Source organism: Myotis brandtii, unplaced genomic scaffold (assembly GCF_000412655.1).
Source record: "Myotis brandtii unplaced genomic scaffold, ASM41265v1 scaffold182, whole genome shotgun sequence".
NCBI lineage: Eukaryota > Metazoa > Chordata > Mammalia > Chiroptera > Vespertilionidae > Myotis > Myotis brandtii.
This window is the reverse complement of record NW_005356751.1, coordinates 809,461-836,322: the sequence shown is the minus strand read 5'-3', so window position 1 is coordinate 836,322 and position 26,862 is coordinate 809,461. Positions and strand designations below refer to the sequence as shown.

The window sequence follows — 26,862 nt, the reverse complement described above, 5'->3', positions numbered from 1 at the left end:
ATGCTCTATCCACTGAGCCAAACCAGGTAGGGCTGGAGTAGAAAACTTCAATCAAAAAATTTTTTTGCTATAGAGTTGTATGAGTTCTTATATATTTTGGATATTAACCCCTTATCAGATAGAACATTCTAAATGATAACAAGAAAAAGAAACTAGCCTCAGAAATAAATGCACAGTCTTCTACTTGGGTATTACTCTGGGTCAATGTGTTTCTAGACTCCACCTAAAGCCCCACAAATGATATAAAAACATCCAGATTCCCCTCAATAACTTTGCAGGGTAAGGCTTTGCCCTGTTTCATGAAACAAGACCAATGTGTCAGTTCAGTAGTTCGTCTATCTTCTCCCTCTTTTTAAAATTGCCACAGAGAGTCAAATGCACTAAGCAAAACTAAATAAATAAATAAATAAAATAAAAATAATAATAATCTATATCTATCTATATATCATCAGTATTTATTGGAGAGAGCACCTAATTCATTATATATTAAAGAGGACCTATGAGTTGGACAGTTTCAGAACTTCTCTGTTTTTCTACTTAAGTCACGTGAAAATGTATGCATTATCTGCATAGAATCGTGTGAGACAACCAGTTTACTGACCTTTTAACCATCTTCCCTTTCTTAAGGTTTTCACATATCAAAAATCTCTTTTCCCTCTCATAAATGTTCTTGGATTACGGCAGAAAGATTGCAGAGGACCTGAGCCTTACAATGACCTTATATAATTTTAAATTGATGACAAAGAAGAATATCGAGATCAGTATCTCTGAACTGATGCCTTGGGCAGTGACATGGAAAAGAGATTCATCAACTTACCCATGAAACATAGTTTCTGTTGCTACTAAAAGTTTGAAAGATAGCCTCAATATTAAAAAATTATCTTGAATAAAGCAATATTGTTAATATATCAAAGCACCATAACTGATAAGCTATTTAAATTAAAAATACAAATCTTAAGTTATTTTCCCATAAAAATTCATCAATTAAAGTAACTTTTAAAATGTCATTAACAGGTTCATGTTTAAGGTGGTTTTCTAATTAATGACAACTAAATCCATAATAATACACTTGGTCCCAAGTAGAAATATCCATACTAAATAAAGCAGCACATGTACCAGAGACCTTTAACCATTTGATAAAAAAAAACAACTTCATATTTTAGAACAGATTTAGGTTTACAGAGAAATTGCAAATATAGTACAAAGAACCATTTGATTTTAAAAGCCAACCTCATTGGTCATGAAGGGGCTGCTATCAGTTCACCATCATCCTTCCTGGGTCCCAGAGCCAAGTGCACCAGGTAAGAAGGTGAGTCAAGTCTATCCTGCAGCTAGAGTCACAGATACCTTGATCCAACCTGATCGCATCTAAGTCCTCTGTCTCCTCTACAAGCTACCCAATTCTAAGATGTCACAGCTAACAAGTCTCTCAAATCCACTTCTCCTGAAAAGGAAAGGGAAGAGGGGAAAGGGGTGGGGGGAAAGGGGGGGAAAGAAAGTTGATTTCCAGGCTTTGGAAAAATACAACCCATTTATTTATTTCCCTTTTATAAACAAATGACATAAATTATACCCTGGATCTAGCTAGCTTAAGAAACTTCAACTCTAAAATAGTTTTTTAAAAAAACATTACCTCAAAATTTCCTAGGAGACTAAGACTTGTTATAGGTGGAGCACTAGAACTCAGTAATGGTTTTTCATGAATTTCTGGGTCGCCTTCAATGTTTAAACAGGGCCGAGGACTAAAAAAAATAAAAAGCAAATGTACATATTAACCAAAATATTTTCTAATTTACTTTTGCATTAAATTAAGATAATATGATTAATTTTACTTAAACTACCATGATAAAAAATTAATTTTACCAAATTTTAAGATGTTAAATATCTAGTTTAACATTCTTGATTAGATTTTATAATCATTGTTATAATATTTTATAAAGAATATTTATAACATCCTGGACGTTTTCATGGTGGAATTTATAACATATCACGTAGTGGCATCTGCTGGAGATATATAATAATGCAGTCTCCTATATCAGTTTTTGTTTTCAGTGAAAAATGAAAATACAAAGGCAAAATTATCTGACTAAAGAATGGCAGTATTATATGTCAACTTGGAACAAATGCTGAGGCTTTTTGCAAATGAGTGTAAGGCAAAAGAGGAGGTGAATGACTGGAAATATACAAACCCACTTAAATGTTAAAAACCAATGCTAAAGATTTGTTTATGTAGTATTAATTTCTCCCTAACTCATCCTTAATAACTGTATGTGTGATATCACATTGAAAATGATAACCAATTGAAAAAGATTTCTGTTAAATTTGTGATTTTTAGAGCCAACATTATTAATTGTAAAAGGTCAGAATTTTGTGTAATACTATTTCATATACACAAATGAATTTTAAGGTAAATACCTTCTAGATGATAAGCTTTTCAGATGCGGTAATGAAGAATCCAGATCAAAGCAGCCTGATTGTGTCTTTCTTTGAGGAACCTAAGGTCAAAGTAATCATTTGTGAAATTAAAAAAAAAAAGACTATAATTTTTTCTTGAATTGACAATACTTAACAAATGAAAGCTAACTGTATCTTAAAAATAATAAACTTTCTCCCAAAACAGCTTACTTAAAATCATGTTCTTTATTATATACTAGAGGCCTGATGCATGAAAATTCATGCAAGAGTAGGCCTTCCTTCCCCCAGCTGCCAGCACCAGCTTCCCTCCAGCACCCAGGACCCGGGTTTCCCTCCTACGGCCGCCAGCAGGCACCCGGGACCCAGTCTGGCTTCCCTTGGGCCACCGACAGGCACCTGGGACCCGGGCTGGCTTCCCTCTGGCCCCGGCTTCATCAGGAAGGACGTCCTGAATGATGTCCGGGAGACATCTGGTCTAATTAGCATATTACCCTTTTATTAGTATAGATTGTTTTTATGTTCTTATTTTATTAACTAATATGGGAAAAACGGGATTAATAAAAGCACTTTTACTAGGTTTTTATTATTTTTTAAGAAGCAGAACCAGTTTTTTCTAAAACCAAATCCTACATGGAATCCCAATATAATTATAAGATGTTTTTACTTTACATACTTCTGTATTTTGGGAGCAGAAATAAAAGATTTATAGGTTTAAAATAAAAAGGAAAAGAATAATTAAATGGTGATGGGAGCCTGGGGTGGGGCCAGCTGTGTTGCTCCTTTGCCCATTGCCACCACGCTGCACATTTCCAAGGACCCTGGGGCTCCATAGCCAATAGATTTGAAAAATACTACACTCTGCAGTTTGAAGCACCATTGTATACCAGATTACATTTAACAAAAACTACTATCTAGATCAAAATATCCTAAAAATGAAAGACCCAAGTGTAAATTAAAAGTAAAATTATGTACAACATGCAAGTTAGACAGATATTTCTAGAATTAATATTAAGTATATACAAGTATCTAAGTGATCAGTCTAATTAGTGACTATAAAGAAACAGATGACACTGAAAATCTAAACAACTTCAATATTTTTTAAATGTGCACAATCTTATCAAACACATTATTTTCAAATATACTTTATTGATTTCAGAGAGGAAGGGAGAGGGAGTGAGAGATAGAAACATCAATGATGAGAATATTGATCGGCTGCCTTCTGCACATCCCCTACTGGGGATCGACCCTGCAACCCAGGCATGTGCCCTTGACTGGAATCAACCAGGGACCCTTCGGTCCACAGGCCGACACTCTATCCACTGAGCCAAACCGGCAGGGCCAACCTCAATATTTTTGAGAGTTGTGCAAGTACACCATGCAATTTTTTGTAGTCACCACTTAATGTGAAATTTTCAATCTAAACTCTCATTCTTCGATTCTAAAAAAGTATCTATCTTTATTTCTTCTAATACTGCATTTTCCTTATTTTATCTAGTCCTCCTTTTAGAATTTCTACGAGACTTATATTGAGCATCTCATTTTATCCTCCATCGCTGTCATATTTTACCATTCTCTTCCTTTCTATGCATCATTCTAAGTGCTTTCTTTTGTGTTTTTCCCCCCCTAAGTGCTTTCTTAATATCTGTCTAATCCATTCACTAAATCTCTATTCAGCTCGTTCTAGTCCACTGTTTAATCCACCTGTATGTGTATGTACACCTGTGTATACTTCAATTATAATAGTTTTTCATATTTATAATGTGATTAGTTCTCTTTCAAATCTACATGCTCTTTCATCTTAACCCCTGTTTTCATCATCCTTTATATCTTAGAATATTTTAAACAATTACTTTTTACTTTCTTTTCAGGTTGCTCTGATAGCAGGATTCCTAAATGTGAATGCTCCCATTTCTTGCTCCTTCTGATTCTTTTAAGGTGCTTTGTAGTGTTTTTCCTCTGAGATAATCTTCAGCAAGAGTTATTTTCCAGGAAAAGAAATCCTTGGTGCCACGGGGTATAGATGTGGAATAGTTACATGTTTCTTCTGCTAGGACTAAATGGATTTTACAGGTTTCAATTTAGTCTATGGTTATTTCTTAGCTAGATGTTTCTGAACCTCACAGACAGCACAAATTCAGAACTACCGAGAGTGGCTTAGGTTTAAGTCAAAATTCTTTTGGGGGATTATTTTCCCACCCACTATACACCTCCCTGTTGCACCCTTAAATAAACAGGTGATTTCCCCCCTCCTCTCCCAGTTCTAGAAGGGTAGTTCACCCCTGTTTCTAGTTTTATGAGGAGTTTGGTTTTCAGGACCCAGCTATGACTGGAGCAGATTTGCCGCCTTGACTCCTGTCCCAGGAAGGCCATTAACCCCTAGCACTATCTTCAGTCCAGACATCCGAGAGGGCCGTGATTTGTCCAAGTTAGTATTCAGAGGTGTACCTTTCTTGCTGTCACACTATATTATGTATTTACAAGTTGTGTTGTCTTATCCAGGATTTCTGTGTTTGGGAAGGAGGAGGAGGTCTTCCTGTATCAACTCAGCGCACCATATTGAATGAAGTCTATAGTGCTTTTTACACCAGAGTGCTGCTGATAAATGATTGGCAAACATTTTAGATATTTGCAATTTCTAAATATGAGATCAAAGGAAAATACTTACAGGACTTGAAAGAAGAGGCAAGCCAGTCCGAGGATGAAAGGCTCTGGTTACAGTTCCATCCAAGGAATGAAAATTATGTTTCCGCCAGACAGTTGAATGTTTCAGTGGTATAGTTTTCTGCTAGGAAAAGAATTAGATTTTTTTTTTAATTTTTAAAAAAATATATTTTATTGATTTTTTACAGAGAGGAAGGGAGAGGGATAGAGAGTTAGAAACATCAATGAGAGAGAAACATCGATTCAGCTGCCTCCTGCACACTCGCAACCAAGGTACATGCCCTTGACCAGAATCGAACCTGGGACCTTTCAGTCCGCAGGCCGATGCTCTATCCACTGAGCCAAACCGGTTAGGGCAAGGGCTATTTTTTTCAAATAACCTTTCTGCTCTTTCTCTTTCTCTTCTCCTTCTGGGATACATTGACATACTTGATGTCCTCCAGGTCACAGGTGCTCTGTTCATTTTTCTTTTTCTTTCTGTTCTGCACACTGGATAGTCTCAATTGAGCTATCTTTAAACTTCATGGATTCTTTCTTTTGTGTGCTCAAACCAGCTATTGAGCTTTTCAAGTGAAATTTTCACTTCTGTTAGTATACTTTCCAATTCCAGCATGTCTATTTCTTTTTTTATAATTTCTTTTCTTAAAGATTTTTTTAAATTAAATCTTTATTGTTCAGATTATTACATTTGTTCCTCTTTTTCCCCCCCCATAAGAATTAGATTTTGATGGTGATTTTTTTTATGTTAGACTTATTTCTAATATGTATTGAGGTATTACATCCTTGGTGGTGAAGTTAATGATCTATATATCCGTATCTTTACACACACACACACACACACACACACACACACACTTTAATCAGAAAACAATGTCTAAACTTTTTTTAAGATGCTAAATAAACTCAAATATTCTAAAGAAAGTATGTTCAAATACCTTATCAACATATGGTTATATTTATAAATACTCGGATTCTAGCATCTAGTAAGGTAATATTTGATTCTATTTGTGAAAAAACTACTCACAGGTAGGAAAAATAGCATAATATTCTAAAATATAAACCTATGTAAATATCAAGAGGCATTCTCAGAGGATATAAGTTGGTGGGGAATGATACAGCAATATAATAAACATGAATTTTAAAATATATCTAATACAGTCACAGTACCATGTTTTTGCAGTGATATAGGAAATAGGCTAATTCTTAAGAATCTAGGTAAGTTTATACCCAAAGATCAAAATTTCATAAAAACACACGAATAAAAATCAGAAAAGACTAATTTGGGTTCTAGCTCTACCATTTACTAGCTTTGTGATGTTGGGCAAATTAACTTAACCTCTCCAGGCCTTGGGTTCTCATTTGTAAACTGGAGTTAATAACAGAACATAGCCTTGGCCGGGTAGCTCAGCTGGTTAGAGCATCGTCCCGATAAGCCAAGGTTGCAGGTCCGTACGCTGACAGAACAACTGATCAACAATAAGTTAAAATAAATTTTATTTATGATTCCTATTTACTCTCCAGCAATTGTTCATAATATTGAAATAAACAAAAAAGGGGCAACAGAAAGAATGTACCTAGCATTTGCTCTTCAGTGAGTGGGTTATTTGCAATGATATTAATACTAGTTCTGTAGCAGGATTATTACATCAACTTGTATGTTCTATAGATAATGGGCATCTTGTGCCTTAATACTAGACCTCCTGTAAAGAAAATCCACACCATAACAGACGTTTAAGAATTATATTTGAAATATTAGATATTACTTACCAACACCTCTGTATTTTTCAGTTGTTCACATGTAGACAAACAGCCATTTACACTCTTTCTCTGAGGACAGTTTTGAAATTTTTCATCAGTTGGATCTTCTTTCTTATCCTGTTTGTTTTTTAATTGGTCCTGTCTTTTGCATTTGAAATCTTCCTTATCCTTATTGAGATAATTTTCTATACTATTAAGTTGCATATTTTGCTCATATGTTGTAGGCCTTTTTGAGTCTTTATTTGAGCACTTGTTCTCACGTTTGTTCAAATATCCAGACATTTCCAATGTAGTAACTTCTATTTTCGAGTCATTATTTTTGGGCTTATCAAATTGGTGATTGTTAAAAGATTCTGGGCTACAATTTTCATTTTGAATTATTTTTTCCTTATTTTTATTTGTGCAAATCTGTTTGTCAACACCATGGCCATTTGAATACCGTTTATCAATTCCATTGCTAATTTCTTGCTCCTTAAATTGACACTCAGAAAGTGTATTTTCCAACCTGATTGTCAAAACTAACTTATCTTCTTTGCAATGACACATATTTGAGGGAGCCAATAAACTAGTGGCTTTGTTCTGTATCCCCTGAAATGTACTTTGGATGTCTTCACTAGGATTGTCCTGATACAGATTTCTTCTCATTTGAGGTTTCGAAGAGGACTTGATTTTACTATTGCATTTAAAAGAACTAAGAGATTTAGTAGGTATTAAGCTTTCCCCTTCATTGCAGTCTTCTAATAAGGAACATTTTGTATTAGAAATGGAAACAGAGGCATCATCCTTGTTTTTCTTCAACAAATTTCGGTCTTCATATAAACTCCTAAACACTTTAGAAGGAACCAAAGTAGAGTCATGTGCGTTGAACGATTGCCGGGGTATACGTGATGCTGCTGGATCAATGTGCTCCAAGTGCTGAGCAATCCTTGCAATCACATCTTGCCGCTCCTGGAGTAATGAGCCTATTAAAGGGTTCGTCTCCCCGACAGACCGATGAGAATAAAGACCATTAGCAGTACAAGTTTCACTTCGAGGAATTTCTGGTTTTACTCGGATCTTCCCCTCACTGCTGTCTTCTGAGGAGGTAAGCTCTGGACTACCGAAAGAAATGGAGAAAGTCTCTTTACATTTTCTCACATTTTCATTTTCTTGTGAAACCCGGAAAAGTTTTGAATTAACTGAACTAGACTCTTGAGTATTAAATACATGTCCAGAAACATGTGAACTGCTTGGATCACAATGGATCAAATGCTGAGCAATTCTTGCAATAACTTCTTGTCGATCCTGAATTAAAGAGCATACTAAAGGATTAGTCTCACCAACTGGCTGCCAGGAACTCTGGCGACTGGGGACACTGGAATCAATCATTGAAAATGATTTTAAAGTCCTCACTGATGTTTCATGTGACTTTTTATCTCCTGTACCACTGAAGCCCACAATATTGGCTTGACAAGTTCCATAGTCAGATTTACTGCCAGGGCCTGGATACAGTTTGCCATTTTTGACAGCTGCAGTGTATTCTGGAGGGGTGCCACTTTTTGCATGTAATACACTTTCAGGTGCCACGGTCCAAGTCTGCTTGCTACACACACGCTGTGAACTGTTTGTACTACACTGTTCTGCTTCGTTAGAATTGTGGTGCTGATGGGCTTTAAGTTCATGTTCTTGAATTCCTTTCTCATAAAGGCCAATATTAGTATGAATACTACACGTCAAAATTGGGTAATTAGATTGTCTGGGCAAGGACTGAACGCTGACTTTCAAGGCCACATTGTGAGAAACATTGGGAACAGGAAACACATGTTCAATTGGAGTCTGTGAAAAATTCCACTGCAGGTCGACATCAGCAGCACTGATTCTAGAATCACACAGAAAAATATGGAATCGATGGGTTATGAAAATCATTACTGTATAGTATTTTTTAAAATTTTAAACAGTCATATACTTATCTTTGTTTGCATTAATTATGATTGAGGTTTTGCTTTTAGCTACTTTGCCATGCATGTCATTCTGACAAAACCAACAAAAGAAGTATAGATTATGCTTCAAATACTAGTAGAGATGATCTTCTTTTTAAGAACACTAGACCGACCACGCAAGCATTAAAGCTCAAGAATATTATAATTTAAAATTACCTGTCAGAGCAGAAAGAATAAAAGGACTTTGTATTTACCACTAAATAATTGGATTCAGCTAATTCTATTGTGCAAGGTGATTAAGAGATACTCTATCTGATGGCCACCTGCCTAAAGAGACAATTATAGATGTTTGTTCAGCAGTTTGTATGTTTATAGTTATCAAAATGGCAAAAATTAAGAAAGCCTGCCATTACGGAAATTCAGCAGCCCTGAATGTTTTTCTACTTTATTTATAATGGCAGCACTAAGTTCACTGTTGGTTCTATAAACCAAGCATAAAAGTTCTCTGCAAACTATTCCATATCAAATGTAACCTGAGAAACAAAACTCATACTAATTCTTATCAACATTTCTGTAACTTGTTTTGAGAAAAATGCCAGTAAATTGTATCCACTTATATTTAGAAATGAAAGAAATAAAATACTGAAAAGGTAAAATATCATTCAGGAGCTAACCAATGCAGTTGAATACACACTGCTCTTTTTGTGCCTACACATACCTGTAAAGAATATTTCGCGGAATAGCACCATGAGAAACACTCAGCCAAGCACTTAACTGAGAAAAAAACACAAATGAGCGGACAGCCAATAGAAGGGTCTTCTCTTCAATAAATCGATCACCACTCCTAAGGGAAGTAAAAAAAAAAAAAGCATCATCTAAATGTCAGCAAGTACAAAATAACTGAGTTTTTGATAGAAGCTGAAACAAACATATCCCTCAGGATGTCTGCTTTCAAGAGCATAGCAGATTTACCGGTTGTCACTTAAAGTTAGTTATAACTGTACTAAGTGTCTACAGTTATATCTGTACTAAATTTTACTAAATAAATAAAGGGATACTGAAAAAGTATATATAATTACAATAATGTACAGAAAGTTGTGGGAAACCTGATTTACCAGGAACAACTTGAAACTCAGTTGTACAACTTACTGTCGAGGAACCGGCTCCAACACCCATCTTTCTAGTAATAATGCGTCTTGCTTGATTGCAGGGTCGTTGAGGTCCACGCCGTCCGTGGTGGGCCCCTCGTCGCTGTAGCAGCAGTCTGGCAGCAGCATCACCTCCACCATGATCGGAAGGCTGTTCTTCCACAGCAGCGCGACCTCAGACCTGGTTCGTCTGGCTTGGCGACACTTCGAGAAAATGAATATAAGCCAAAGGTCTTAGTAAACCCCACAAGCGTATATTTTACTTTGAAAATTACAATTGTCAAGTACATATCTATATGAGAAATGAGTCATCAATTGTAGAACTCGCTTAGATTTGCCTATTTAGGTTTCCTCACTAAATAATGAATTCACACTAGTGAGCTCTAAAGTTCAAGGATTAGTTTTGAACAACATTTATGATGCAAATTTTCTGGTGGGGAGGGACATCTTTGCTCTTTCTTGAGGTGGCCTAGCATTGCCTAGTTTGTTAATTACATCATCATTACAGAGGAAAGACTCATTCTAAGCGAAGATCAAAATATTAAATACTCATTTTCATTAAATGCTCAATATATACAAGATTAAGTATATACAATATATACCAGTTAAAATTTTTGGACTACATTTAAGAAACTAACTGGGGAAAAAATCCTTACGGCAAATTCGACAGTACTTACCAAAATAAATATTTTAACCATAGTTTATCCCAAAACATTAATATGATAGCAAAATGCATCCACCCATTAAAAAAAAAGAAATATAGAAATTTGGTTAAAGTGGGGAAAATAATTATTAACATCAGTCCACTAAATAAATAAGAACATAAAGTCAATGAGCCAGGGCTGAGACTCTAAAAGAAAGAAAGCTGAATCAGCAGCAAATAGAATGTTAAACCTGGTGTGTGAGAAGGCAGGTCTGAAATCGGCTGCCCACCTGCCTGCCGATCAGCAAAACTACCCAGTGCCTCCCAGAGCTGGTTTAAGAGCCAAGGTTGTTGGCTATGGTCCAGGATTAGGATTTTCTTCGTTAACGGCTGTGACCGACTTTATATTTAAATGTGGGCATTGTAATTGCAGTGTAACAAAAGTGATGACAGAATCTGTGTAGTTTATATAAAAGATAAATAAAAAGAACTCAACACACAATTCTTACCTGGGCCAGCTTGTCACTGCATTCATGTTTGGTAGTTACTGGGTAACAGGACTGTGCTGGAGGGCAATGGAAACTTTCTGAACGACCTTTTACAGAACATTCGGGTGTTCGTCCTTCTGTTATTAACAAGGCCAAGGAGACCAAGAACTCCTCTGCATCGTATTCAAAATATTCATCTAGAGTATCTGGTATTTAAAAAAAAAGAGAGAAAGAAAAAAGCACTTGCTTTAATGAACTCTCTTGATAAGAACTCATCTTTTATGTCTAAAATAACTGTCACATTCCATACTCAAGTATATTCACTAACAAAGGACTGAAAAGAGAATAAAAATGAGGCAATTAAACTCCTGATTCACAAGGTACACAGAGTCAGGAGATGATGCATAATTCAAAATTCCAGTTAAGACAAAGCTGGTAAAAATTATGGCATAAAATTGGTTTTATGCAAACTTCAGTTAAAATACCAAAGATTTAGGAATGCCATTTTTAATCCTATAGATAATTATGTTTTTGGATGTCAAGTATAATAGTTTTCACACAAAAGCCTTCAACACTAGCCAAAGGTTAAAGTGTTTTATTATGTCACCTTTTAGGCTAAGATGTTTTATTACTATTTTTAAATACTAGAGGCCTGATGCACGAAATTCGTGCAAGGGCCTTGGCTCCAGCCCCCGCCGCCAGGCCAGAGCCTCTGCCGTCTCTGCCTCAGCACCTGCCCGCTGTGGCTTTGTTCGGAAGGAAGGATACCCGGAAGGATGTCCAGTTTAATTAGCATATTACCCTTTATTATTATAGATTAGGAAAATATGCAGATCCAGATGCATGTCTCTTCCCCTTTTCTCCCTCTCCCTTCCTTAACTAGTGCCTTATTTTCGAAGCCCTAATTCTGTGATGTGGACACTTGTAGCCACAGGGATCTTCTCTGCCTTTCCTAGGCAGTAGTAGCAGTTTCAGAGGGAGAAATGCTGTAATTATCCAGCAGGCGGTGCAGGCCTGAATTGCTAGACATAAGTTGTGATATTTTTTGGTTACTATGCAGTTCCAAACAATCTAACCTGCAGGTATTTTCACTTATTTTCAGTAATTTTTCAATTTCTTACAAGTGCTCTAATTTTTAAAAACAGATTACTTTCAAAATTTCTATCTTGCTACACAGGTTGAACATGCATGCACATGTACACACATGTGCACACACAAAATTCAGTTTGTTGTGCAATCAGATTAAGCAACATATATTTTAAGTATGTGCCTGCTACACTGTGTTAGGCCCCAGGTGGACAGAGCGCTATATTTTACATAGCTCTTAATCTACAAGGGCTTATAATTCAGAGATTATATTAAAGACAAAGAGAAGACTGCAACTTTTAATATATTCCAAAGAAGCTCAGATAGTGGTAAAATTTTGCAAAAGAGGTAGTTGTTGAGCAGAACCATGAAAGAGAAAGTGCAACCTGAGTGGAAAATGTGGAAATGGCAGGCAGGACTGGAGATGGACCTGAGCAGCCTTGAAAAGGGAGCCTGGAGAATGCCTACTCATGCGGGCTCAACAGGAAAAGAAGGGGCCTTGAATGCCAACTTGATTGAACTGGTATTTTAAGACCATTTAGAAAGTTTCCTTAAATTGACCATTTATAACACCTACAATAAGAGCTAACAATTAGTGACACTGTCAAGGCACTACCAGTTTTAAGTACTTTCTACACATGAACTCGTTTAGTCTTCAGATCAGCTCTAGAAGGTGAGAACAATTACCACCCTTTTATGACAGCTGAAGCACAGAGAGGTTAAAGCATCTGTGTAAGATCACTGAGCTAAGAAGCAGCAAAGATGGAATTTGAACCTATACAGTCTGGCTCTAGAGTCTAGATTCTTAACCACCCCATACATGTCTTCATTCACTCTGGGTATAAATTTTGTTTTTATATACTTTAATATTATGTTTGTAAAATTATAAATGAAAATAATATCTATTCAACATATATTTTAATAATACATTTTGGAATATTTATGGTATAGAATTAGTTTCCAGGAATAGTACCCTAATCTATATATATAAAAGGCTAATATGCAAGTGTCCCTTTGGGAGTTCAACCAGGAGAACGGGAGTTTGATTGCTCACTATGACATGCGCTGGCCACCAGGGGGAGGTGCTATATAAAAGGCTAATATGCAAGTGTCCCCTTGGGAGTTCAACCAGGAGAACGGAGTTTGATCGCTCGCTATGACATGCGCTGGCCACCAGGGGGAGGTGTGGAACATGGCAGGCAACCAGTGTTGGTGGTGGGGCGCTGAGGGAGCAAAGGAAGGAGGAGGCAGAGGGGTGGGGAGGCGGGGAACTTGATTGGCCCTGATCTAGAGCCAGGCCTAGGGACCCTACCCATGTATGAATTTCATGCACTGGGCCTCTAGTTTATAATAATGTGCCAATGGGGGGGAAAAGAAGAGGTCTCTACTTTCAACTCTCCTCCAGGGCCCAATGAGGTCATACATAAATCAGGCGTTTCCTGTGTTCTCCTGGGACTCACTAAGGTAAATCATGGTGTCCTTCAGAGGGGAGCGAAAGACGTAAAAAGGACTCCATTCAGTCTCTTTCTCTGCTGGTTCTGCAGGTTTTCAAGGCCAGTTCAGGCTTACCATGGGCTACATGGCATGTTAGCTCCTGGGATACTTCTCTGGGCTCATCCTGGCCCCTCCCTCAGTTTGTGGGATAATTCTGGGGAGCTAAGAACTGTGGCAGAGCAGTGGCTCCTGATCTATGGAATGCTGAGTGGTGCCCAGCTGTCAGTTACTAAGGGTGGCCCACAACCTAACTAATGTCTCATATTTATGTGCTACTTAAAAAAAAAAAAAGTATAGTATTTCTACTGCTGAGAGAAAACTACCCAGTCAGATTAGGGAGGAGGGAAAGGGCATGTGGAAAGGGGAGTATGAGAGAGTGTTTTTGTTGTCTTTTGGTCTAACAGTACCCTTTCACTCATTATCCGTATGCCTGCAAGACGATAATTCATCTCCAAAGCACTAGCAGGAATGGCTTACTTATACGTTAGGAACCATCACATTTAAAGCAATAAAAACTGAATTGTTATAAAAAAACACTTTTGAATAATCAACATTTGACTAAAATTGGGTTATTTTGGTCATTATCTCCTCAGATAGTAAACTCCAAAACCATGATCTGAGATCCTTTGAATGACTTATTGAACTTAGCCAAAGTAGTGAATATTTATATGAAATAATTGAAACAAAGATTAGAGATGACAGCAGTTATCTGTAGTTAGCTATGTAACTGTTACATAAGCATTGCAAGGAACAGTATGAACTATACAATGGTATTATGAAACACATAAAATACTGCCTACGTGCATGTGACTATGTGATGACAACCTTTAGAAATTTGTCAGGAAAAATTTATGGGTGTCTGAATTTTAATTAATGAGAATATTAATCACTAGTCATTAGAAAAGTTGCACAGTTTAAATTTGATAATGTCAACCTCTAAAATACCAGGGAGCAGAGTTTACTGTAGTAAAGAATACGAATAGCAACTGGGAAATATCACGTCAGGCTAAAGAAAACTCAATAGATATAACTTGATATTTTGATGATATTAAAGACAAACACAACATAACTTACTCCAGAAATAAGTTATGATTTCAGGACCCCTAAAAACAATTTACCTTTACAAAAACAAAAAGTGTTTCAAATCTAGACAAATGTGGCGAGGCTTACCTACTAGTTACACATTTTACAAGAGATAAATGATTTGGAAACTATAACATTGAAGAAAACAAAGAATTTTATCATGTTCCACAGGCTATGAGAGACAGGTCATTGGAGATTGGAAAGTAATCAATCACAACATCGTTCGGAGCCCCTCTTCCTCCAAGACCTCCATGAGGACTGTGCTTGCACCACAGTCTGGCTGAGAGCCGTGACTGGACTTGCTGCTTTTTAGTGACATGCTCGCCTGGCTCTGGAGTTTACCCATATTCTTAAAGTTTGCCATCTTTTCTGTCCAACAAAAAAAGGTGAACAATTTGGCCACTGGAAAAACTCTGAACAATCAGAGTGGATCCACAGACAAATCCACTAACTTGGGAAGTAAATTCTTCATCACAGGGTTCAAGGACTGACTGATAAACAATTGTCAGGGGTGTCATTGAAGGGATTTAAAAATGCTTATACCAGTTTTAAAAAATGGAATAAACTTAAATGTCCAATAATATGGGACTGGCTCAATATACTGTGGTATATATCTAAAATAAATCTACTTTTGACAAGATATCTACAGTGTAAGTGAAAACACAATGTTTCATAAGAATGTTGATTATGTGTTCGTGGTATACATAGGCATACATGCACTGAAAGATATACATACTAACAAACTATTATCAGTCCTATAAAGCAAACACACAAACATAAACTGCATTTTATTATTATTATTATTATTATTATTATTATTATTATTTAATTGGTTTTAGAGAGAGAAACATTGATGTGAGAAACATTGACATGTGCCCTGACGGGGAACAGAACCTGAAACCTTTGGGTGTATGGGACAATGTTCCAACCAACTGAGTCACATCCTCAAGGGCCATAAACTAAATCTGAAATAAATTACTATTCTCTGACTAGTATTAGATAAATGATAAGGCCTATTAATTGAAAAGTAACACATAAATAAAAGCATTACTAGTGTCATGTACTTTAATTAATTAGTTATTGTTTTGTAGAACCCCTACTATGTTTGGTTACTTAACATAGGAATTTGTGACCTTCCTCTTTCCTCTTTCCTCTTGGAGCTTGTGGAGGCCTGCTGGGAACAGGGCTTGTAAAACAACAAAGTGTGTGGAAGGCTGAGGTCCAAGGCCATTTTTGCTGGCTATAAGTGGGGTCTCTGGAACCAGGAGGAGCACACAGCTCTTCTTAAAACTGAAGGTGTTTAGAAATAAGCCAGTCAGAGAAAGACAAATACCATATGATCTCACTTATATGTGGAGACTAATGAACAAAATAAACTGATGAACAAAATAGGAACAGAGGCATGAATAGGATATATGGAACAGACCCACAGCTGTCAGAGGCGAGGGGGTACTAGATGAAGGGATTAACCAAAGAACACATATGCATGACCCACAGACACAGACAAAAGTGTGGTGTTGGCGAGAGGGAAGGGGCAGGGGGCAAGGGCTGGGTGGAGGTGGGCAAAGTGGGGCGTGGGGGGATGGGGACATCTATAATAGTGTAAAGAATAAAATAAAATAAAAACAACTGAAGGTGTTTATGCTGGAGATGAAACTGAATTCTATCTAGGCAAGAGATGTGCTTATGTGTACAAGGCAAAGAACAACACAGTGACTCTTGGTGGCAAACCAAACAAAACCAGAGTAACCTGGGGAAAGGTAACTCGTGCTCATGGAAACAGTGGCATTGTTTATGTCAAATTCCAAAGCAGCCTTCTTGCTAAGGCCATTATACACAGAATCCGTGTAATGCTGTACCCCTCAGGGACTTAAAATTATTGAAAAGCAAATAAATACAAGTGGATATGTTCTATTATAATATATATATGAATTTATGAAGACATACATGGGGGAATTGTGAAGCATACAGGTTCTAGTGTTAAAGACTGGAACTTAGCAGTCTACAAAGAGAGTAAAAGAAACACTTCTTTTGTAAATATAAACTTAAAAAAAACTCTCACCAAGATGTTTATTGATTTGAGAGAGAGAAACACCAATTGGTTGCCTCTTATATGTGCCCCAACTGGGGATCCAACCCACAACCTAGGTATGTACCCTGACAGGGAACTGAACCCATGACCTTTTGGTATACAGGATGATGCTCCAACTGAGTCACACTGGCCAAGGCTTAAGAATAACTTAAAAAAAAAATTTAGGTGAAAGCTAGACTCTCATATTGATGAGAAACATATATGGATGGATCTGAGGATAGGTGTTAAGAATTAGCAGAAGAGGTTATGCTCAAAGAACAGGACTTTCAGTTGACTTAACCAGTATGTAGTAGGTATTAAGACTTCATTTATTCAACAAATATTCATCATACACCTACTGTGTGCCAGGCACTTTCCTAGATACTGAGAATTGGAGCTTACATTCTAGTGGGAGCAGAGAAAAACAAATTAATAAGAAAAAATCAGATGGTGCTAAGTGCTGTGCCATCATTGTCAAAAGGGTGATGTGAGAGTGATGTATATTGAGTATTCAGGGGAGGCTTTTCTGAGCAGATAATATTTAAGCTGAGATCTGAACAAGAAGCTAGCCTTTCGAAAAATAGGGGAGAGAGTATTCTGAGAAGAGGGTGTAAGGTGAGAATGAATGGGTAACGTGTCTGGAACTCAAAGGAGGTTGAGAGAGGCTGGAATGGCAGTGGGAGAGAGGGAAAGTGGTAGGACATGAAGTTTAGAATGGTGCAGGGACTAGATTGGATAGGGTATTGAAGCTATAAGGGGTTTAGATTTTACCCCAAATGCCAAGGGGACCACTGAAGGGTTTTAACTAGAGAAATGGTATGATCTGGCTTACATTTTAAAACCATCACCCTGGTTGCTATCTATAATAATAAAAGTGTAATATGCTAATTAGACCGGACAGCCAAACCTTCTAGACGAAGCCAGGGCTCTGAGGGCCAAGCCCCTTGCGCGAATTTCGTGCATCGGGCCTCTAGTGTTGATAATAAAACAGGAAAGATTCAAAGTAGGTAGATATACTAGTTAGGAGTCACTGTAGTTGTGCAGGGTTGGGGTATAGTTTTGGGAATCATTGGCATTTGGAAAGAGTTAAGAGTCAACAGTTACCCAGAGGAATATGCAGGAAACTCCTAATAGAGCCTGGGGCCCTCCAACAAGAACCAATTAGGTAGATGATGAACCACTACAAGCAGCTGTCAAATATGGTATCTTGAAAGACACAAGAAAAAAAAAATTTCAAGGAGGGTGTGGTTAATGGAATCAAACACTGGTGAGGTTTAATAAAATATAAACAAAGAAGAGGCCACTGGATTTGACAATAAGGAAGTCATTGGTGACCTTGACAACAGTGATCTCAGTAGATGGTGATGATGGAAGCTTGGACAGAGATCAATTATTGTGAATCGTCAATTATTCTGAAGGGTATAGATGATAAACAAAGCCTACTTTAGGTAGATGATGAACCACTACAAGCAGCTGTCAAATATGGTATCTTGAAAGACACAAGAAAAAAAAAATTTTCAAGGAGGGTGTGGTTAATGGAATCAAACACTGGTGAGGTTTAATAAAATATAAACAAAGAAGAGGCCACTGGATTTGACAATAAGGAAGTCATTGGTGACCTTGACAACAGTGATCTCAGTAGATGGTGATGATGGAAGCTTGGACAGAGATCAATTATTGTGAATCGTCAATTATTCTGAAGGGTATAGATGATAAACACAAAAGCCTACTTTCCCTAGTATTCTTTGAACACAATGGCCATTCATGTATCACAATAGCCCTTTCTATAAAAGCAAGATAAGTATTAAATATGCAATATCATCATTCTTACAAATTTGTTGCCAGACCCTAAAACAGAAAAAAGACGTTCCCTTCTAAGTCTATGGGATAGGGGCAGGAGAGCCTCCCTATGGCCATGAAATCCATTCACTAAATCTTACTAATGTGTTTTTTAAAGTTGTCTTGGACTTCAATACTTCCTTTTTAACCTCAAGACAGTTACCTAGTTAGGCTCTTATTGCCTCACAACCTGAATTACGACAACAGCCTCCTAGCTACTGCATCCAATGTAAACTCTTAAGCCTGACATGAGGGCCAGGGCCACCACACAGAGCACTGCCAGATTCGGATGTGAACGGTGCGGCTTGGAATTCATCAGAGGTGACCCTGCTTAAGACTCCACCTTCGAAGTCTCAGTGGTCTTCCCCTTTGCTCCCATCTTTTACTGCTCATCTTTTACATCTCATCTTTTACTGCTCCCTACATGCTCCCTCTGTTCCAGTCCAACTGTTCCCTACATGACACTCTACTCATTTCCCATCTGGTACCATTGCTTACTCTTTTTTAGCTATTAGACACGCCTTCCTCCTCTCCTTTCCACCAATTACGAGCTTTCTGAAGAGCTTTCCTGACTCCCTGTTTTTTTCACAAAAGACTTCTTTCCAAACCCATTTCCACACTGATCTTTCACTTACTTTGCATTCCTCCCCAGAACTCACGTAAGCAATCTAGGCTATCAAGGGTTACTTCACGGTGCTGGCGCACAACCTTAAGGTCAGGAATTTCACCACCATGTGGGTAAGTTTCACTCTGTCCCATGGACAGATTGTACTGCTAACTTCAGCCAAGCTTCCTGCAAACTTGGGGCACTGATCACAAGTGACCGTGAAAAAGGAAAGGACAGGTCAGTGCAAATCAACCATCACTTCAGGAAAAACTCAGCTTGCTTACAAGCTCCCAACCTTTTCTTTAGAATAATATTCTTAATATTTCATGGATGCATAGGAGTTAAATTCTACATACATGGAAATATTTTTGGTTTCTAATCTTATGTTTCAATCTCAGAGTTATATGTTGTGTGTTTCTGTTTTGACTGAGAAAAGGATCTTAGAAATCATGTAGCCTAACCTACCTTAATTCTAGATGAAGAAAATAAGGTACAAAGACATTAATTTTCTTGTTCAAAGCTGTCTATTGCAAGCTAGAATCCAGGTTTCTTCACTTCTTGACTTATATACCATGAGAAGTCCTTAAGCAGAGAGTAAAATCCAATGTTGACTTTAGTGACAAGTGCAAAAAATAGTGGCTATGGCTGTGAACAAAAGAGCAACTTTAAATGTGCACTATTATTTTATGAATATTTGTTGCACATAAATATTTTCACATACAGAATAGTATCTTCAAATACAAAAATATTCTTTATTTTTTTTGTTAAGCAACAAAAAAAATAAATTGAATTTTAAAAAATACTTAGCACTCTATTATGAAAAAAGCAAAGTGATCTGCACACAGATGTATTACAGACTGACTTTTAAAAGCAACTTTCTGGACATGCATGTGGTTTGTTTGAATTCAACCAAATATTTCTGCTGTCCATTGACATTATACAATAACCGCTGAAGTGAAAATTATGATTAAAGCATTGCAATGTTCTGAGGTGCCATCTGAAAATCTAAGTCATATGCATGCTTTTAATAATAATCTATCTCTGTGAAAACTGGCTCTAAATTTTAATTGTCACATAATCCAAACATTCAATTTAAACAAAGATGATCACCATCATTTTGAGTTGTGAAGTGTTTTATCGGGTGCTTCTTCAGTTTAATTCTCATGATGTAGCATAGAGTAACAGTTAAGAGCATGAACTGTGAGCTCATGCAATCAGTTCTGCTACTTGCCAGTTGTTCAGCTTTGTACAAGTTATACAACCTCTCTTTGCCTCAGTTTTTTAATGTATTAAATGGGGGATAATAAGTATCAACCTTCAGAGGGTAATTACAAGGATTGAGTTATTATTTATAAAATTTTTAGGATATTGCCTGGCACCTATGAGCACCACATAAGTGTTTGTTATATTTAAAATAAGAATAAATGCAATGATGTGGTGTCTTTCTCTTACTTTCAGATGAGGAAAAATTTGTAAAATCATTTGCCCAAGGTCACACACATTATTAGTAATTGGAAAACCTTCTCTAAGGGAAAGTTCTTAATTCTCAATTACAGAAGCTCATATTTTTCATTTCACACAAAAGTTACTCAAGAGTCTACCCTACCAACTCAGGGCATAGATTCTAGAAAGCAACTTAGACAGACATATTTTTAAGAATTCCTGGTAGTAAAAGAATTTAAACAGCTATTCTTTTCTTTCTGTCTGTCTTGCCTGTTTAAAGCTCTCTCAGTTTAGGTATTATGGAAAAGGCCTAGATCACATATGGTTCCAGAAACAGCAAGAGGATATCCCACTTAGAAACATTATCCTCGGAATGCTTGGAAAAACTGTACAATTACATCTGCTTATAAATAAAGCATTTCAAAGTTCTGTTTTGTGCATAAAAGCACTTAGAGTTAATTAAAACCAAGCTTGGTCCCTTTATCATCAAAGAAAATTAAGCCGCTTTTGTGAGCAAAAAGGCAGGAGTAAGATTTAAAAAAAAAAAAAGGCTGAGACTTGTTTTTGTAGGAATTCAGGAATTACAGAACTAAAAGGAACCTTCAAGAGCATGCATTTTTAGTAACTTATAGTGAGGAAATTGGACTTCAGAGAGGTAAAGAGATTGCTCAGACACACACAGCAATAATAATAACACGAGGCCTTAAACCAGATCTCCTGTGTATGTAAAATGTTAGAAATTTGAGGACTTATTTCCAAATCTCATCTATTCTGCCTACCTAAATTCTTTCACCCTACTAGTGCAATTCCAATTCTGACTCAGGGAGGAATCATGGGTGGAAAAGCAGCCTTAGGTATTTGTTGACTTAGTATCCAGGTCATTCTTGCTGCTCACTCTGTATCAGTTAGCCGGCCTCTGAACGTCAATTCTGGTTCTAGTATAAAACATCTTGGTGTCTAATTCCCAATCCTTGTGAATCCTAACTGGACCTCCAGACTACATGGCTACTAGTCCGCATTCTTGCCAGAATGCTTTCTCTCTCTGCTCGTATAACCAGTCTGGACCTTATTTTTTTTTTGCCACTGAGGCACAGGTGCTTACCTACCTCAGGTATGTTTCTTCAATATCTATTGTATCTAGTATGGATTCTGATATGCCATGGGCACCCAAATTAAACCTGACACGTTGAAGGTTGCAAAAGAAGAGTTGTGAATGAGTTAGAAAACACCAAAGAGGGAAGCAGGAGTTAAAGGCATTAAAAGGAGTTAAAGAATACACTGTTACAGGGTGAATATTTTCCAATGGAGAAGTTGAAAACTCTTCCAACTTCTTTTTAGTCCCGGATTTCAGTGAAACTTCAAGTCAAGTGGGAAGCAGATGCAAAGAGAAATTCTCTCATAAGCTTCATGTGTTCCCACTCCAGGTATCACACAACTGTAATTTAGACTGTTTGTCTCTAATTAGACTGTAAACTCTAGGTGTGCAGGAGCCTATTCATCGTTCTATTTACCAGTGCCTAGGACAGTGCCTGGCATATAGGAGAGCCAATGAATACGTAAACAAAATGAATGTATGCTTACGTGTAGTTATACAGCTAATTAAAAGACTTTAGCATGTGTATATCTACTTCAGATCTATATGTAAGCATGACCAACTGTGAAGAATGCGGATGTTATAGGACAGGTAAACTCGAGTTATTAGCCTTATAACCCATGGCAGGCTGCAGGTAGTCAAAACACCAGACAATGTACAGAAAGTTCTTTTAACTACGTTTTAAAAAAAATAATTTAACTTATTCACACTGATATTTTAATAAATATGTTAACCCCTCCCCTCGACACACAGACCCCACTAAAATGATATTATGTATGTTCCTGGACTTTAGTCAACAGTGTCTCAAGAGAATTCATTTTCTTTTTTTTTCTTTTTAAATTAAATCTTTATTGTTCACCTCGGAGAGAAAGCCAGACAATCCCGCTTCTCCCGTTTGAGTCTGAGTCCCTAGAGACTCACCCGGATCTGGAGCTCACAGCCTGGGACTCCCTCCCGATTGAAAATGACAACAGCACCCTCAGCCACCAGCCTGCTCCACGCGCACCTCCGTACCTTTGTATTTTCCACACTGCGCCTCCTCTGAGCCTCGGTATGCTGTTCTCTTTCCTTCTAGTTGAAGAATCTCTCCTCAGCCAGCCTTCCTGTGGTTCTGGGTGATGTCCGTTCCGTCTTTTAGTTGTATTTTTGAAGTGGTTGTTCGAGGCAGCAAACTCCAGTGTTTACCTATGCCGCCATCTTGGTTTCTCTCGAGAATTCATTTTCTTAATTCCAATTTGAAAGCTAGTTCTGTCATCTGATAATTTCTCCTCTAAAATGCTGAAAGCAGGTAATTTTGCGGTCTTGTAAATTTCATCACACTAAATCTCACAGAAACTAAAGAATAAGCCTTAGTTAATCCCCTAATCACGAATTCTCTATCATTAATAATTAGCACAACTAGTATAACCAATAGAAATGAATGAAAGAAAAACAGGCTTAGTGATTGGACATGTGGGAATTGGGAATTTCAATGATTTTCAATGCTCTGAAACGTTTGTTAAATTTTTCTAACACTGCTGCTCATTTTGTAGGCATTCTATCAGGCCCAGACTAGTGTTTTGCGAATTTTATAAGTAGGTTTATAATTGTGAGTACATGAAACAATGTATTCTAGTATTATTATTTATTAATTATTGTACTATTTTTCATACAAACAACTGAAAACCTACATTTGCTCCCCTGTATATACAAAATTTTAAGAGAACCTAAGAGAATTCTAGAAGCCTAGAAGGCACTTCTTTGACATGAGCTATGACAGTCCTTTTGTACTCAGAATCAAGCCACACTGAGTTCCTATGTTCTCTAAGTTACTTACAGCCAAGTAATAGTATAAGTACTCACCCTCTCCCACCTTCACAAATATTGCCTAATATAAAACAACAATTTTCTACCAATTAGAATTTGTTTACCATCAATATTTACTACTGTAATAAAAAATACAATGCTATATAGTTTTAAAAATACTATTGTAGATTATAGCTAAACTTTTCAAAAGGCATATATTTTATGCCATTTAAATGGCTTGGGTGATTATATTATAAATAGATTAAAAGCTTACATGACTAAGAAATATGGCATTTATGATTAGTATTTACATATCTTCCATTAAAATTATTTTAACTAAAAATGCTGCAAAACTGAAAAAGGAACAAAGACCAGATAGGACAAATAGAAAGGAAATGGTAAGATACCATCCATAGCAATAATAACCTTCAATGTGAATGGTCTAATTAAAAGCAGAGATTATCAGAATAGATTAAAAAGCAAGACACAATTACATACCACCTAAACAAAACCCACTTTAAATATAGACATAAATTGGTTGAAAGATGAAGATTGGAAAGATATACCATGTTAGCATTAATCAAAAAAAGCTGGAGCCCGGCCGGTGTGGCTCAGTGGTTCAGCATCAACCCGTGGTCCAGGGTCACGGCTCAATTTCCAGTCAGGGCACATGCTTGGGTTGTGGGCTCAATCCCTAGTAGGGGGTGTACAGGAGGCAGCCAATGGATGATTTTCTCTCATCACTGATGTTTTTATCTGTCTCTCCCTCTCCCTTCCTCTCTCTGATATCAAATACAGATATATTTCTTAAAAATATCCTATATAATAAAGGGTAATATGCAAATAGACTGAACAGCAGAACAACTGAACAACCAAAGCATAATATGCTAATGATATGCTAAGGCTGCTCAACTGCTTGCTATGATGTGCACTGACCACCAGGGAGCAGATGCTCTGACCGGTAAGTTAGCTTGCTTCTGGGGTCCAGCTGATCGGGACTGAGAGAGATGGGCCAGACACCCCTGGACCCCTCCTGCAGTCCCTCCCCAGCCTGATCGTGCACCGGTGGGGTACCTCAGCCTGGCCTGCACCCTCTTGCAATCCAGGACCCCTATGGGGGATGTCGGAGAGCCGGTTTCAGTCTGATCCCACAGGCCACTCCCCTTGGGAGGGCACCAGACGCAGGGCTCATGGCTGGCAAGAGCTGCTGTGCCAGCTTGAGCCTCTCCCAATCGTGACTGATTGGGTGCGAGCCCACAACAGGAACAGTGGGGCCGGGATGAGTGGGAGTGGCAGGTAGGAGCTGCAGGCGGCATTGGACTGCGGGTTTCGGCCTGATCCCTGCAGGCCACCCAGAGGGACCCCACCTGTGTACGAATTCGTGCACTGGGCCTCCAGTTTTAAATAAAAGAAATAAAGCTGAAGTAGTTGTATTAATATCAGATGAAATAGACTCTGGACAGAACAAATGATGTTGCGAGTGATAATGATGGCCATTTCATAATGGTAATGAGGCCAATCCATCCAAAGAGCATAACAGCCCTAAACTTTTTTGCACCTAATAAAATAGCTTCAAAACATATAAAGTAAAAACTGATAGAACTATAAGGAGAAACAGATGACCCACAATTTTATTTGGAGATTTCAACACACTCCCCTTTTCGATAGTCAATAGAACAAGAAACAGAATTTCAGTGAGAATATAAAAACAGTTCCACCAACCTGACCTAACTAGCATTTACAGAACACTTTACTCAACAAAAGCAGAGTACAGATCTTTAATAGGCACACACAATACATTTAACAAGACAGACCATATTCTGGGCCATAAAACAAGTCTCAATACGTTTAAAGGATTTAAATCATCCAAAGTGTGTTCTCCAACCACAATGGAATTAAATTATAAGTCAGTAAGAGAAGGATATCTGGAAAATCTCTAAATATTTGGAAACTAAATGACTGATGTGATTTTTAATAGTCACTGGACCATCCATTTACTCTGAAGTGAGGTTACCAAGTGCTACGGACTGAATAGTGTTCCCCTAAAATTCATGTTGAAACCCTAACCCCCAAAGCAGCTGCATTTGGAGATAACGGCTTTCAGGAGGTAATTAGGACTAAATAAGGTCATTACAATTCTATAGAACTGGTGGCCTTATAGGAAGCAGAAGAGAACCCTCTCCCTCTCTCTCCAGGCACATGCACCCAGGAAAAGCCCTATGAGCCCACAGCAAGAAGGCCTCTGCCTGCAGGCCGGGAAGAGAACCTTTACCAGAAACCAAATCAGCTGTCAGTCTGATCATGGACTTCCCAGCCTCCATAACTGTGAGAAAATGAATTTCTGTTGATTAAGCCTCCAGTCTGGTATTTTGTTATGGCAGCCCAAGCTGACCAATACAACAAAGCTAAAAGTCAGGAATGTGGCTCCATATTTCCTGTCCATTCCTGAAACTGAGAGGAAGCAGTCTTGTACTTAGCTCCAGATTTCTGGAAAAGGCATGCTGCAGCCTGCGCCTAGAGCCTAGATGTTTTCCATTAATAAAAGAGGGAGTGAAAATACCGGGCATACATGGGTTTCCAGAAGCCTTGCACTTGGGAGATTATGGGGTTAATAAAGTAATACTTCATTTTTTGTTTTACTATCAATCATGTGTATACATAGTTCCAGTTGGAACTCAGAGGGAGAAATGGGGAGTAGTTGAGTAGTACCAGGAATCTCTAGCAATTATAATGACTATCCAACCATATTGGAAAATTGTTGTGAGGATCAGAAGTGAGATATGTCAACTGAATCATTAAATTAGTCTTACTCAAAAGAAAAAAACCATCTTTTGTAATTTGTCACAGCTACTTAATAAAGCCAAGGTAGGGGGTAAGGGGAGAAAATTAGAGAGAGAAAAGAGTGGGGAATAAAGGGAAAAGAAAAACAAAAACAATGATAAATACATGTAGAATTCACTAAGCCCAATATTATAACCTACTCCCCCTGACTAGACATGCACCTCCAACCCGAGATTTGCTCCTCCTCTTGAGTTCTCTATACAGGGTTAAGCAAAAGTAGGTTTACAGTTGTCTGTATGGAAAATAATACAAGAATTAATTCTGTTTCACATACTCAAAATTGTAAACCTACTTTTGCCCCAACCTGTATAGTCTAATATTATCCATGCTCAACTGCCTAAGCCAAAAACTTGGCAATTGAGTCCTATAAATTGTACCTCCTAAGTAGAGCTAGCCACTTTTTTCCTCGTTCCATAATCTCTGCCAATACTACTAAGGCCGTCTCTTATGTGGATAGTTAAAATAGCTCTGTGATTGGTCTCCATGCA

The 26,862-nt window shown here is 37.5% G+C and overlaps 2 protein-coding genes across 11 annotated transcripts in view; one reads left to right on the top strand and one right to left on the bottom strand.

Annotated features, from left to right (window-relative positions):
- The window catches only part of FAM214A (family with sequence similarity 214, member A), a 93,408-nt gene that overhangs the window by 14,337 nt on the left and 52,209 nt on the right, over positions 1-26,862 (bottom strand). For 8 of the 10 annotated variants that reach the window (XR_001361631.1, XM_014537784.1, XM_005863912.2 and 5 more), the window contains 7 exons: positions 11,054-11,238; positions 9,903-10,105; positions 9,472-9,597; positions 6,844-8,692; positions 5,081-5,200; positions 2,416-2,495; positions 1,634-1,742 (listed from right to left, as the gene is read on the bottom strand). Coding sequence is in view for 8 of the 10 variants with exons in the window: in XM_014537784.1 (XP_014393270.1) it covers positions 1,634-1,742; positions 2,416-2,495; positions 5,081-5,200; positions 6,844-8,692; positions 9,472-9,597; positions 9,903-10,105; positions 11,054-11,238 (2,672 nt within the window). In the remaining 2 variants the exon portion in view is untranslated. Of the gene's footprint in view, positions 1-1,230; positions 1,445-1,633; positions 1,743-2,415; positions 2,496-5,080; positions 5,201-6,843; positions 8,693-9,471; positions 9,598-9,902; positions 10,106-11,053; positions 11,239-26,862 lie in introns of all 10 variants that reach the window. The other 2 variants (XR_001361632.1, XM_005863910.2) reach the window with 2 other exon arrangements.
- Positions 12,543-16,569, top strand: LOC106725714 (60S ribosomal protein L35a-like). The gene is made up of 4 exons (XM_014537832.1): positions 12,543-12,641; positions 14,017-14,095; positions 15,899-15,991; positions 16,331-16,569. The coding sequence occupies exons 1-4, from the start codon at positions 12,543-12,545 to the stop codon at positions 16,567-16,569; spliced, it is 510 nt and encodes a 169-aa protein (XP_014393318.1).